At 41.7% G+C, this 13,951-nt stretch overlaps 1 protein-coding gene across 1 annotated transcript in view; it reads left to right on the top strand.

Annotated features, from left to right (window-relative positions):
• Positions 1-3,634: 3,634 nt before the first annotated feature.
• The window catches only part of LOC4576171 (probable cyclin-dependent serine/threonine-protein kinase DDB_G0292550), an 80,861-nt gene continuing 70,544 nt past the window's right edge, over positions 3,635-13,951 (top strand). Inside the window, exon 1 of the mRNA XM_001231075.4 lies at positions 3,635-4,387. Within this exon, the coding sequence (XP_001231076.4) occupies positions 4,285-4,387 (103 nt within the window). The 5' untranslated portion in view covers positions 3,635-4,284. The remainder of the gene's footprint in view (positions 4,388-13,951) is intronic.

Here is a 13,951-nt window from a genome sequence, read left to right as displayed (position 1 = left end):
AGCCATAAAGCAACCCATAAGCCTGCTCTCTTGGGGTGTCGGCAGAAAGCATTAAAGCTACCGGGGAACAGTTTGTGCTCGAGACAGACATATCTTTTGATATTTGTGGATGCTTTTGAGCATCATTTGTGGATGACTTCAGCGTGACACCCCTCGGATGGCAAACTATGCTCACGCTTAGCTCATTAAATCCCAACAAAAGACGACAATAAAAACAGTTATGGAGCTTGTGGCGATGCCTTTAGATAGAAGAGACCTGCGATCATTTACACTTAGATATGCACCTCAACGTCAATCGATCGAAGCTTTTTGCTGAGGTGAGCATTCAGAAAATATAATTATCAATTTTATTGCTCTCTTTTGAGCGTTTTCTGGTCTGGAAATTTGTGCGACTTTCAGACAAATTAATACCGTTTTGCTTCGAATTAAGAGCTTTTAAGGTTTTTTTTAAATTTAAATATAAGTTTAATATTTAATATAGTAGGACGTACCATTCCGTCACGAGCATGAGCAAAATAAAATATTTTGTAACATTATATTACACAACTTTTCCCATCCTGTCGTTTTACGAAGCTAATCCTATGAGACCGTGGGAAATATCAAGATTGAGTAAGACAAATAACTGCACGCGGTGCTGATTGCCACCAAAAGCAGTAGATGAGTGAAAGTGTTCCAACGAATGAAACAGATACAATTCGTTTATCCACATATGTCACAACAAAAAATGATGTCTTCAAATCGTTCCTTCGACCGTATTGTTTAATTTTAGAGAATAATAATACACTATACAGTTGTGAGACATTTCCTTATCGTAAGTCCAGGGTTACCTTATCCCGGGTATACTCGGACATTGCAGATATTATCCGATCCTATTCCTTACGAAAGGTCTAATTTTGTATAGCAAGGATGGAGATCGTGCAATTCATAATCATCTGATGCAGTTCGCTTTGAGAAGTCCATTAGTAAACGTAACAGGAGTCGAGAGTCTTGTTCGTTGTCATCCGGTGTGCTTGTCCAGCTCATCATAAGGATAGTCTTCCAGTATCCGAGGTACCCATCACAGGTTCGATCCAATCCATTTTGAGAGGTGTAGTAAGCGTAGCAGGGGTCTTAATCAGATTTAGCTTTAAAGGCATTTGTTCGTGAAAATATGCATCTTTTGCAAGTATTACAGACTTTTTCTTGGAAAGGACCTCGTCCTTGCTCTTGGCGAGGTTTTTGATATGCAAAGATCGAGGATTAATATCTTGGCAATGATCTCCTCCATAGAAATATCTTCTGTCTCAAGCCATGTCTGAACCACCAGTCATAGAGAAAATAATGATTTTGTGGACTTCTATTAATTTAAATATGTCCGCGTGTGGTACATGCAGTCTATTTGAACACGCACTGGTTAGTATTCAAATTATGCAAAGCGGCCATTTATCTTTCCACTGTAGATCGGAACGATACAATTTGTGCCGCTAGAAGCAGAGCAACATTTCGGAATAACAATAACAGTATGTTTGTCATTACACATGCTTGCTACGAGTTTTGGTTAGGAGTGTTATCAATCACTTAATACTACTGCTATTGGTCGCCGGGATGAGCCGGTCTCGTAGTACAGTCGTCAACTCGTACGACTTAACAACATGCCCGTCATGGGTTCAAACCCCAAATGGACCGTGCCGCCATACGTAGGACTGACTATCCTGCTATGGGTGGAAATCAATTAGTCACTGAAAGCCAAGTCCACAAGTGGTACAGGCATGCCTTGACCGACAACGGTTGTTGAGCCAAAGAATTGGTCGATTGGCAATAGTACGTGAAACTTGTTGTTTCCATTGCACTCTACGTAATTGGCTCTCAATGAATCCAAACGAATAGCAAACGTTACACAGTGGTGGATGTATGCTAACCAGGTAAATGAGCTGTACTAAGCAGGAGATGCTACGACATTATAGAATGCATGAGGTAGAATGAACATTCTCATCCACAGCCAAATAAACGTTGGTGTGATAAAAACGGTTAGCTTGCGAAAGAAAAAATACATTAATTGAGATAGAGAGAGAAAGAGCAAACGTGTTCATTCTTTGCTACAGTTTGTATGTTGTGTTGGGCAACCGTTCGCAAAAAATCAAACTCGCTAGAGGAATTTGGGGCAAATGTGGCACCTTAAGGATTGTATAACTCAAACATGATTATCAAAAGCCCATTTAAATTTCATAGCTTTTTACATCTATTTTCTCACTTATTACTGAGTTTCAGTGGAAATTAGTGCAAACATAAATGTTTTTTAACCGTTCTAAAATTTGTTAAAAAGACGTATTTTTTTAGGCAGTGGGGCAAGAGTGCCACTCGTACGTGACAAGATGGTCGCCTATATAAAATGAAAGAATTGCTTGAAAAATGGATTTGGCACCATAGTATGGGAATGTGTCCTACTTGTCTTTAGTCACCTATGTATCCTGTTTGGACTGTACCGTTATATGCTAGCTTTTATTTTAGTTTTTTTCCTAAGAGTTTGAGAACATTTTTGATATGTTTAAAAAAAACTATAATTTTCTTTTCATTTTTGCTACACAACACAAAATAGTTGAAACCAATTAGAATAATTGACTATTCTACATAAAATTCGTCACAGTACATCCAGTCATTAGGAAGCTGTCTGTATACTCATTTGATCATTTAACTAAATTTTTAGTGAAAAAGATGTTTTGTGGCACTTTGCCCCAAATTCCGTTACTGAAGGTTTCAAAAGGAGAAGAACTGATGACAGTTGGCGATTTGTTTGTATCGTGATTGTGATCAAACCGATTTCGACACGATTGCATACGACTAGTGTCGTTCGTGGCCGTCCTTCGGGGAGCTGTGTTCACTCGGAGGGTTTCATTCAATCCCGAACGCCAGGTTCGGATGTATTCATTCTCCTTTTTACACACGTTGTATCCTTTGCCATAAGTTTCAAACGAATTATAACTGCAATTTGATCTCTTTGCATTCTTTTAGTATGCTGTTCAACTGTGTCTCTGGTCTATGAAATTATAATGTTGTCAAACCTTATGGACGAACTCTCAAATAGATATTGAACAAACATTTTTGATGCATGATAAACAAATCTCTTTGCATCTTTTCCAAATCTTTTCTGCAGTAATATTGTTCAGCTCATTTGCAAATCTAAATGTATAGAAAATAGTACCCAGGTTATTTAAAGTTTTCCATACATGCAAATATGTACACCGTTTTCGAAATAAATAGCCAAATATTAGCGAGTTGCCATATAATAAATGTTGTCACCACATTTGCATGCACCAGGGACTGTGTGAAACTAATATTAAATGTTCATTGTGTTCTCTTAATTAACACACTGATAATAAAGGCACGATTAATGGTGGATAGAAGTTTTTACAACATCAACAACAACAAACTGATACCAGTTCACTCAGCCTCCTTCATTTAGTTGCGAGCTGCATCCTTACGGGCACGGGTTCATTTCACTGATGTAGGTGTTCATCCTGTCATACCGGCGCTACAAAAAACGCACAAACCTAAATAAACACCCGACGTTGACGAAACGAATCCTTGCGCTTCGGCTACACGCGTGAACCCTACTGCCAGCCCAACACGGAACCGAACGCCTATGCCGTTCTGACGATTTTGGGACCAAGCCAGTTTGGCCGCGAGCGTGTGCGAGACCGCACGAGCTGAGGGCCGGAATCAAAACCTGAAGGCATTGTGCCACCAAAAGAAACCAATCAACCGTACCTGTGAAGATGCAACGCCCGAATTAGTAGGCCAAGCAAGCGTGTCGCTCATGTGGTAGTGTGCACTCTATTTGTTAAAAGGGGAGCAGTGTGGTAGGGTGTGAGGTGCTTTCAGTCCGCCCCAAAGTGACCATTGTCATAATCTCCCATGGCCTAGTGGGCAGACCGTGTACGTCTATTATTAGCAATCAACAATCGACGATCTAATACCCCCGTGTGAGTGTGTGTGTTTGTATGTGTTTGTTTAAAAAGGAACAAGCCAAATAGGAAAACATAATATAAAACGCACTGCGACGATGTTCGTACGCAAACATCATTATCAGCAGGGCAAGGTGTAGGAAAAGCAAATTCCAGTACTCAGTAAGCAAAACTAAACAAAATCGAAAAACCCGTCCCATATCGTTAGCTTAGGATAAGAGCAGCCAAACGTTTGAAAGTTGTGTACTTTATACAGAAGAGATCTTATTCCGTCAACTCCACCAACACCTCCACACCCAACCCACTCTCCCCATCTGTCAATCCGTCCGCCAGTGTGGCAACAATGTTCTGGATCCTGAGGCGTACCGGCGCAGTCAACTTGTTCAACTCCATCAACGGCAACGGTAACGCAGCCAAAACGGGGTCCAACCACAGCAGCAACTCGGGTAAGTGACGTTCGCCTTGCGGAAAAAACACCCTATCACGCCGATGCAGTTTGGATTCAGCTTTTTGTATAAATTCCGATCACAACAGCATGAGAGAATCAAAGCAACAAGCAACACCAGCAACAAATTTAGCGGTCGCTTTTCAAAGCGATCCTTTGTACTTTTGAGAGGGTGAGAATGAACGGGGCTTGCTGGGGTTAGGTCGCCATCCGCCAGCATAATATCATTCAATTATTTGCACCGTGCCGTGCGCCATTATTAATTTGCCTCAAATATCGATTAAAAGGTGGCTCAACATGCTTTACAGCGTGCTCTTTTTTGTTGCTTGGTCGTATTACATTGCAAAAAACAGAAACTCTCATCAGCCTTGTGGTACACCAATCAATGTACACAATTTGTTTGATAACAGCGCGCGTCGTTAAATTGGGCGGAACACTTCGTCACATAGTGGTGGTGTCAGTGTACTGCGGGGATTCTGCTATTATGCAAACATTTTAAGAAGCAATAGTAGCTGCGCACAATTTAGCAGTATTGAATTTTCGCTTGGGCAACGCAGGTGCTAGTGTCACCACACAGGTCACAGTTGACTTTTGGGAAGGGCCGCGGCATATTTCGTGCGTTCGGCTTGGAGCACCGTACCTGCCCTAGCTGCCAAAAATGTTCATATCTTATCTTCTGAACGAGTTCCACTATGCGCACTTCCGGAGGCATTGTCGTTGTAAGGCTAACACGTACTTCCTCGTGAACTCTGATCGGGATACTAAGCGTCCTGTGCAACAACGAGAATGCAATGAGCATATCGCTTAACTCATGCCATCATTTCTTCACTCAGACGAGTCATAATAGATGATAAACATATCACAAAATGCCGGTTTGCGTCAGTTTCACCTTTACATTTGCGCGAATGAACGCCTTCCTCCCAAGGGCTTATAAAACTTTGACATGTGGTGCTTAATTTTGCACATGTCTCATAGGGTTTATGAAAACCCGAACTGCAGCGGAAAGGAAGCGAAAAAGCAGAAACGGGCACAACTTCTACCCCGGGATGGCTTAATTAAATTACAAACTGGTGTGTACAAAGTGGTGGTTGCGTGCTGAGGTGGAAAGGAGGCCTTTTTTCAAAACGGCTCAAAAGTGTAGCATTCAAAAAGAGAAGGAAAAGGGTGAAGTGATGTTTTCCGTAATGGATGCGGTTGTCAAGAGTGCGAGTACGTAAGATTATTCATTTGAACAGGAAACACGACTAGGAAACGTTCTTCCTTCTCCGGCATTGAATGCTTAGCATGGAGGAAACCGTGCCGAATCCGATTTGGTAGCTGCAAACCGAAAAGGAACACAATGCTGGCGGAAAGAAACATTTCCATCGTTATTTTTTTCTTTTTGATCTGGTTATTTCTGCAAAGTAAAAAAAAAAAAAAACAAAACCAAAGATGAAACAAAAGCCTCCCGATCCGATCCCTGACGGTGTGCGGTGGCATCTGCCAACACCTCTGCTTTATAATATGCAAAACTTTTGCTATCCCTTGGTCCGTTTTAGTAGCAGGAGGAACAGCCGAGAGTCTTCATCGGATGTTGAAATTGTTTGATGTTCTCCGTTTCCGACATCGCTAAGAGACGTAGGCAAACGATTCCATTGAAACAGTAACCCCAAACAGTACTGCTTCTTGGTGGCACTAATGTGTATATTTGTGTATTATGATTAATTGCAACGAGCTGGGACAAATTATCTCGATGTGTGCTGGCTGGCGAGCATGCTGCACGTACTCTAACCGGCTGTGCAAAGGGATAATTATCCAAAGGGACCCATAGGGTCATATTTTACACTCAAATTCGTTGCCCTGGATGGGACCGATGGGGCTCGTTCTCGATTCATCCAGCAGTTGCGTGTGGTTCGGGTGTATTAATTTGATATCTGTCGCAACCGGTGCCATTGGATGGGTTTGTGCTAGCTGCCCTTTTAATGTACACTGCTATAACTGTGCATCCGCTCGCCAGTTCGAAATGGCCAAGTTTTGTTGTTTTTTTTTTTTGCGTGCTTTTGCGCGACATCCTCTGCGGTGGATGAAACGGTATTGGAACCCTATGGAAGAATCGATTTGTTTGTGCCTCTGCACTTTCAGCGGACATAGTGCGCGCTACAGTGCAATCGACCCGTTACCCTTCCTGTCCAGGGATGCTATAGCATCAGGCGAAGCATGTCGTACATGCCAAGAAAGTCAGCCAAGCGTAACAAGCGTATTGTAAAGTTCAAAACGCTGCAGACGAGAACGATAGTCCTGGTTTTGTGTTGAAACCTGCTAAAAATTGTAAGCTAACTATTCTCAACATAAATAATCGTCACTGTGCACAGTTACTGTGTTAAACGTTAGCAGTGTAAAATATTTGGCCTCATCTTCTTTTAGGCGTAACGACCTATACCATCAGGCCGGCGTTTACAGGCTTTCGAGAGAAATTAAGAAGTGCCATGCAGCCGGATATTCATTCCTTGCTACGGGGGGACGGTCCATATTAGAACCCACGACGGGCATGCTGTTGAGTCGTGCAAGTAGACGACTGTACCACGGCACCATCCTTATTTAGTTTAGTAGAACCCATGTGGTTTAATTCGTTCCAGTGACGCACTCATTATGCGAATAACTCGATTTGCGGGTGACTCTTTTTCATATACTTTATATGAAGAGTGAGATAATTGGTTTCATAACCGAAAACGTGATGGTATCAATACATCTGAAAAGCTGAAAAATGTCTTCATAATAATTGAAAGAAATGCTACACAATCGTGATTTTGATTTCAGATCAGTTCCCAAAAAAAAAATGAATCTTTACACAAATGGTGTTAAATGAAGACACATTTAAATTGAGGTTAAATTTTGGAAAACGCCTCCGCATCAACTAAAGCTGTGTTTATTACGATTTTCTTCGATGCATCTCTTTTGCCATGTACATTTTTCTTATAATTAAAGTTCGTGGCTCATCTTCTTGATCGTTTTGTTTTACAATAAGCCTAACTTAATGTATCTACAAAATTGCCAAATGTTATTGAAATCAACTCACACTGGTCACTGGTTTGCTCCTCAAAAAACCCGGTCCAAAATCCTTTGTAACCCTTAATTCGATTTCACGTTGTGTCATTCTGAAGGGATGTGTCTATAAAAAATACAAAAAGATGCTTTACTACGTCGTGTTTAGCGGCTGGGTATGCGGAAAATGCTTTCTAATTGTTGCCACCCCCATTTTCACATCGCAAAAAATCCCTCACACAAATAAAACCTCATAATCTCTTGCCATTATGCGCTTTCTTCATGGTGTATCATGGAAAGGCAAGGAGAGCTTTAGTTGGATAAAGTTTTTCAATTATTCCTATCCTATCCTGTGTCCATAATTAGTACCCGGCTCAACAACAAAACGGAGCAACGGAGCATAAGGAAAGAAAAAAAACATGAAAAGAAACGTCAATCTGCTGCCCTTTTTGGGCCTTACTCTTTTTAGAGTCCCTAGCGCGTTGTTTTAGGCTGTACAGACAAAAATGGGAAAATTACATGCCGAGCAAGGATCATCACCGAGAGATCAATGTTCTGAGTTTGTAGGCTTTATGTTTTTGTGCGTTTTTTATACTTTTCTTTTGCATCTTTGATTTTATGTTGTTTTCCATTTCAATTTGCTTTTATGAGAATGTTGCGACGTACTTTCACGAGATATCCCATTATTTTATCTTTGTCTTTGTCACAAGGGTTTTTTTTTCAAATTTCAATTTTCACAAACAAAAACCACAAAACATCACTAGTACAGATCATCAGGTTCTCCTAGCACACATTTTTGGAAAGAAACGTTCAAGATGGGCACTTGATTCTTCTGATTAGAAAGGATCGTCGCCTCTCTTTCCTAGTGCGTTTCTAATGAGCAACTTTACAGAGGTTTCCAAGTAACTTTCGAATTCAAACATTGTTTTTACCGCGTGCTAGGAGTTATTCCACAGCTTTCTGGTATTTCATTTTCGTTATCATTATTTTTTTTTTCAGCATGATTCGCACATTTGAAAGTAACTTGGAAAACCCCTGTAAAGGGGTTTAGCCCAACAATCAGATGACGAAAACAGGAAAAAATTATGGTCACAAAAAACGATACATCAGCATGCCAGGCTACGATCGAGCTAATGCTATATCTTATTCCGGACGAAGCTGGAGGGGAGTCATTCTTACCTTACGTTTTCCTTCTTCCTCCATTCATAATGCTGTGAGAGAGATCGACTGTCAAACCGAGTGGTTGTGCCTTCCTTGTGCTCCTGATTTTTGATGCTGTTTTGCCGTGTTACTGCCTGATTTTCAACATTTGCAACATTGGTGCTGCTGAGTTGCTTGTACTGGCTAGTGCGTGCCTTCGATTGTTATCAAGTTGCACTTGAATTCTTGCACCTAGTCTCCTGTTATTTCGTCAGTTTTGCCGAGATATTGTTTGGCTTCGTTCCTGCTCCTGTCACTCGTCAGTTTGTGCTGTGTCATTCGTTATGCAGTGCTCAACCTGCAATGCACCCACCGATAGTGCAAATTCGGTGTCCTGCGCCGGTGTGTGTGGCTCCAAGCATCATACCCATTGCACGGGTTTGTCCCGTGATTCTACTCGTGAGCTTGGGCGGAATAATCAATTGTTGTGGTTGTGCAAAAATTGTAACGAGTTTCGCAATGGCACAAACTCACTTCTCACAAGTGAGATAGCAGCCCTACTCGAGTTGGTGAAAGCAGAAATTCTCACCACGATTGACTCATCTCTCTCTTCTCTTAGATCGGCTATCAAGAGCGATTTGCTTGCTGAGATCCTCGCTCTCGCTGATAAGCTAACACCCGTATTAGCTAAGCCGTCTGTTTCTCACGCATCGCGAACGCACACGTCCACTAATGCATCGTCACTCAACGCCACTAATACCAGAACGACTAAAACAGCATCCACTCGCCGTACATTTACCAACTCAATGGAGCTCACTGCAGATATCCAACAAGCAGCGAACGATACCAACACTGCGGAAGCTTCTGATAGCTGCAACCACTACACTCATCGTACTAAGGTGACTAGTGATATTAGTGCTGGGCACTGCCGAACAAATACAAAATCATCTTCTGATCCTGTTTTGAACCATGATACCACGAACACTGGCATAGCAGAAAAAGTATGGTTATACTTCACGAACATCAAATCGCATGTCTCCGCTGATGATATGCGTGTGTGGCTTAAAGCTGTGCTGCCAACCGACAACATAGATGTTTACCGTCTCACGAAAAAGGGCGCAAACCTTGATTTGATGTCCTTTATATCGTTTAAAGTGAGTATTCCCAAATCACTCAAGGATCTGGCGCTTCAATCTACTATTTGGCCAGTTTCACTTACTGTTCGTGAGTTTGTTGATCGTGGCCTACCAAAGCAACGTATACATGAAAGGGCCCGATTTGACCCTTCTGCGCTTACTTCGCATCGTTCAAGCAGTGCAAATTGCTCTTCTGCTGCGCCAAAAAGCACCGCTCATCCGGATCATTTTTTGGATCATCGATCGCCATCCCCACAGCGCGGGAATCAATCACTATCCCAGATGACCGAGATCCTAGAGGCTATCCAACCGGAGTTTCCTCCCACACCCCCTCAGTTATCACCGGGGGTGGGGCTTCAATCACAGAACAATCTCAGCAACACGAATCGCTCACCACAGATCAGCCCGTTTGCCAAACGGATAGCTCACAATTAATAGACCCCTTCGTGATCTATTACCAAAATGTTCGAGGCCTTCGCACCAAATATAATGAATTGCGCCTTTCTGCGAATGAATCAGGGTTTGAAATGCTTGCCCTTACTGAAACCTGGTTAAATGAATCGATTCCATCCAATATGGTCCTGGATAGTGATTCTTACAATATATACCGTTGCGATCGCAGCAGGTTAAACAATGAACGATCGCGTGGGGGTGGTGTGCTGCTTGCATGTTCCAGTCGTTATCCGTCTGTGGCACTTAACATGAATCAACCTACGCTTGAAGCTTTATGTATTCGTGTTTCTTTTCCTAAGTTTCGTCTTTATGTGGGGATTGTTTATGTGCCACCGTATTTGAGCAGCGACCGCAACTATTTCGAATCCCTTTCTGCTTTCATCAGCGATGCATACATGCATATGAAACCGAATGATCATCTTATCCTTCTTGGCGACTTCAATCAACCGGCGTTAGGGTGGTCGCCTGCAGCCGCAGTAAGGTCAGATTCATCTTTACCTATGAGACATTATGTGCCTCATATCTCTTTGAATTCATCCAGTTCCTGCTTTTTGGATGTGTTAAATTTGCATGAACTCTATCAGCTGAACGGGGTGCATAACCATTCAAATCATTATCTGGACCTGGTGCTCTCTAACTCTGCTGCTGCTGCTTGTTCTTCTGTGTATCCTGCTTCGTCACTGCTCCTGCCCCAGGATGCCCATCATCCTGCTCTGGAAATTGCGTTACCGTCTTCTTTATTTAGGGCTAGTAGGGTTAGGAATGAATTGCCTTCTGCTCCTAATTCATTGAGTGTTCGTTATAATTTTCGTCTTACAGACTATCGTAAACTTAATTCTATTCTATCTCGTGCCGACTGGTCTTTTTTTTATCAATGTACATCGGTCGACGAGGCTGTCCAATCGTTTAATGCTTTGTTAACCTCTGCACTCCTTTCATGTACTCCTATTTTTCGTTCCCCTCCTAATCCTCCCTGGTCCAATCGTACTCTTCGCAACCTGAAAAAGGATAGAATGAAATATCTTAGGAGGTATCGTCTGAACCGATCTGCTTTCAACTTTCGTTTATTTAAGTACGCTGCCTCTGCGCATCGACTATACAACAGGGCTTGTTTTGAGGCCTATTCGAGTAGACTGCAATCGCGTTTCCGTTCTGATCCAGCATCCTTCTGGCAATTTGTTAGGATTCGAAGAGGGTGCAATACGTTACCTAATGAAATGGTACTTGATTCTCGAACTGCCTCTACGCCTGTTGAGATCTGTGAGCTATTCTCTGCACATTTTTCCCAAATGTTTGAGCCACCGGTTAGTGACCCTAACCTTATTGAGGGTGGGCTACTCTACACGCCAGAGAACTTAATTAATCTCTCCGATATTTCGGTTAGCTCTGAAACAGTTGTACAGGTGTTATTTGGGTTGAAACGTTCTTTTACTCCTGGTCCAGATGGCATTCCTGCCTCAGTTTTAATAAACTGTAAGGACGTGCTTGCTCCACACCTTGCTAAAATTTTCAACCTTTCACTTTCTCTCGGGGTCTTTCCTGCTCTTTGGAAATCCTGTTGGCTTTTTCCGGTACACAAAAAGGGATGCCGTAGCATTGTCTCTAATTATCGTGGGATAACTCAAACATGTGCCACAGCCAAAACTTTTGAGCTATGTATCTTTCCAACCATACTTCATAGTTGTAGTTCCGCTATTAGCCCTAAACAGCATGGGTTTATGCCTGGTAGGTCTACTTCTACTAATCTCATGTCTTTTGTTACCAATATTTTCAGATCTTTTGAGGCAGGTACCCAACTTGATGCAATATACACTGACTTTCATGCTGCATTTGATAGTTTGCCTCACTCTTTACTATTAGCTAAACTATCTAAACTTGGTTTTGGTGATGGCATTATTAGCTGGCTGTCCTCATACTTAAGTAATCGATCTTGCAGGGTTAAAACCGGGTCGTACTTATCTGAGGAGTTTTTTTGTACGTCAGGTGTCCCTCAGGGTTGTGTGCTAAGTCCACTTCTGTTTTCTTTGTTCATCAATGATGTCTGTAATGTTTTACCTCCTGATGGTCATCTCCTTTATGCGGATGATATCAAAATCTTTTTACCTGTGTCCTCTTCTTCTGATTGTATGAGTCTTCAGCATTACCTTAATGCATTTGTTCATTGGTGTTCATCCAACTTACTTCGCTTGTGCCCTGATAAATGTTCTGTTATTTCTTTCTCTCACTCTCTTTCTCCTATTTCATTTAACTATACTCTCTCTAACTCGTCTCTCTCTCGTGTTTTGTCCATCCGTGACCTTGGTATTATACTCGACAGTCGTCTTAACTTTAAACTGCAGTTTGATGAGGTTCTACTAAAAGCTAATCGAACTCTTGGGTTTATTTTACGTTTTACCTCTATTTTTAGAGATCAAAGCTTCTTAAGAAACCTTTATTGTGCTCTGGTAAGGCCTCTTCTTGAATATGCTAGCATCATCTGGAATCCTCCTACTATTGATGGCTGTTCGAGAATTGAAAGCATTCAGCGCCTCTTTACCAGGATTGCCTTTCGTCGTTTGTTCGGTGCTGCCTCACTACCTCCCTATGAAACGCGATTGCAGTTATTCAATCTTCACTCCTTAAGCTTCCGCCGCCAAGTGTCTCAGGCATGTTTTATTGGTGGCTTATTACTTTCTGATACTGATGCTCCTGATTTACTCTCGTCCATCTCGTTGTATGTTTCCTCTCGTTCCCTTCGTCCTCGTGATCCTCTGTCAATTGAAACACGTCATACTCTTTATACTTTCAATGATCCTATTCTATCCTGTTTCAGGTTGTTTAACCACTTTTACTATCTCTTTGATTTCGACTCCTCTCTCAACTCTTTCCGTAACCGTATTTTTTCTTCTAATTCTCTTTAATTATTCTTCTAAGTTTCATTAAGTTTTGATAGTCTCTACGCTCTACCTTTGTTTTTTTTCTTTAATTTTTTTGCTAGGTCTAGACTAGTTTAGTTAGGCTTAGTTTTTCATGAATTATTTTGTTTATTTGTTAGGGTTTATTTAGTTTTAAGTCTGCCTTATTTAGCCTTGATGGCGGATATTGTATTAATAAATGAAATGAAATGAAATGAAATAACATTGAGTGAACACACATTAGTATAAACTTTTACTCCACGGCCACTGCCAGACTGAACTTTCATGCGCCAACCCGTGCGTTGAAGCTGATGATTGATTGTACTGCAGCGGCCGGCTTTACTTTGGCGTATCGGACATAAACCTATACAGCTGGGTGAATGTTGTGATGATGTCTCCCATCCACTCCAAAAACACATTTTTTCAGTTTTATCCTCACTCTTCCCACCACAATAGGTCAAGAGCATACGACACGGGAGGGCTGTACCAGTGATGTTTTTCCTTCCAATACTGGAGCAAAGCGGCACAGCATGGGACGGGAAAAATGGAAAAGAAATAAACCACACACAAATAAACATACACCAACTGCCCATTTGTTGTTGTTTTTATTGTTTAGACCACTGACAGCCGGTCAGTTTTGGAAAAGCCTTGTTAGCAAGACTACAGCATAAGCGCGATTCGAAAATACAGAGACATAACTGAATCTCTCTTCACAGAAAACGTATTCATTGGGGTTGGATCGGAGTAGAAGTCAGTACAGGGCATGTTTGATTCGGAGTAATGTTTCTACGTTGAAAGCGAGTCCACTATGTGTGTGTGTGTGTGTGTGTGTGTGTTTTTAATATGATCATGGTAAGTGTACATCCACTAAGGCTGCTGAGGTTACCATTTCCCAGACCATAAAGCTAAGCGGATGCAATG

Source organism: Anopheles gambiae, chromosome X (genome assembly GCF_943734735.2).
Source record: "Anopheles gambiae chromosome X, idAnoGambNW_F1_1, whole genome shotgun sequence".
Taxonomy (NCBI): domain Eukaryota; kingdom Metazoa; phylum Arthropoda; class Insecta; order Diptera; family Culicidae; genus Anopheles; species Anopheles gambiae.
Note: the sequence above shows the minus strand (reverse complement) of the source record. Positions and strands in the feature narration are given on the sequence as shown.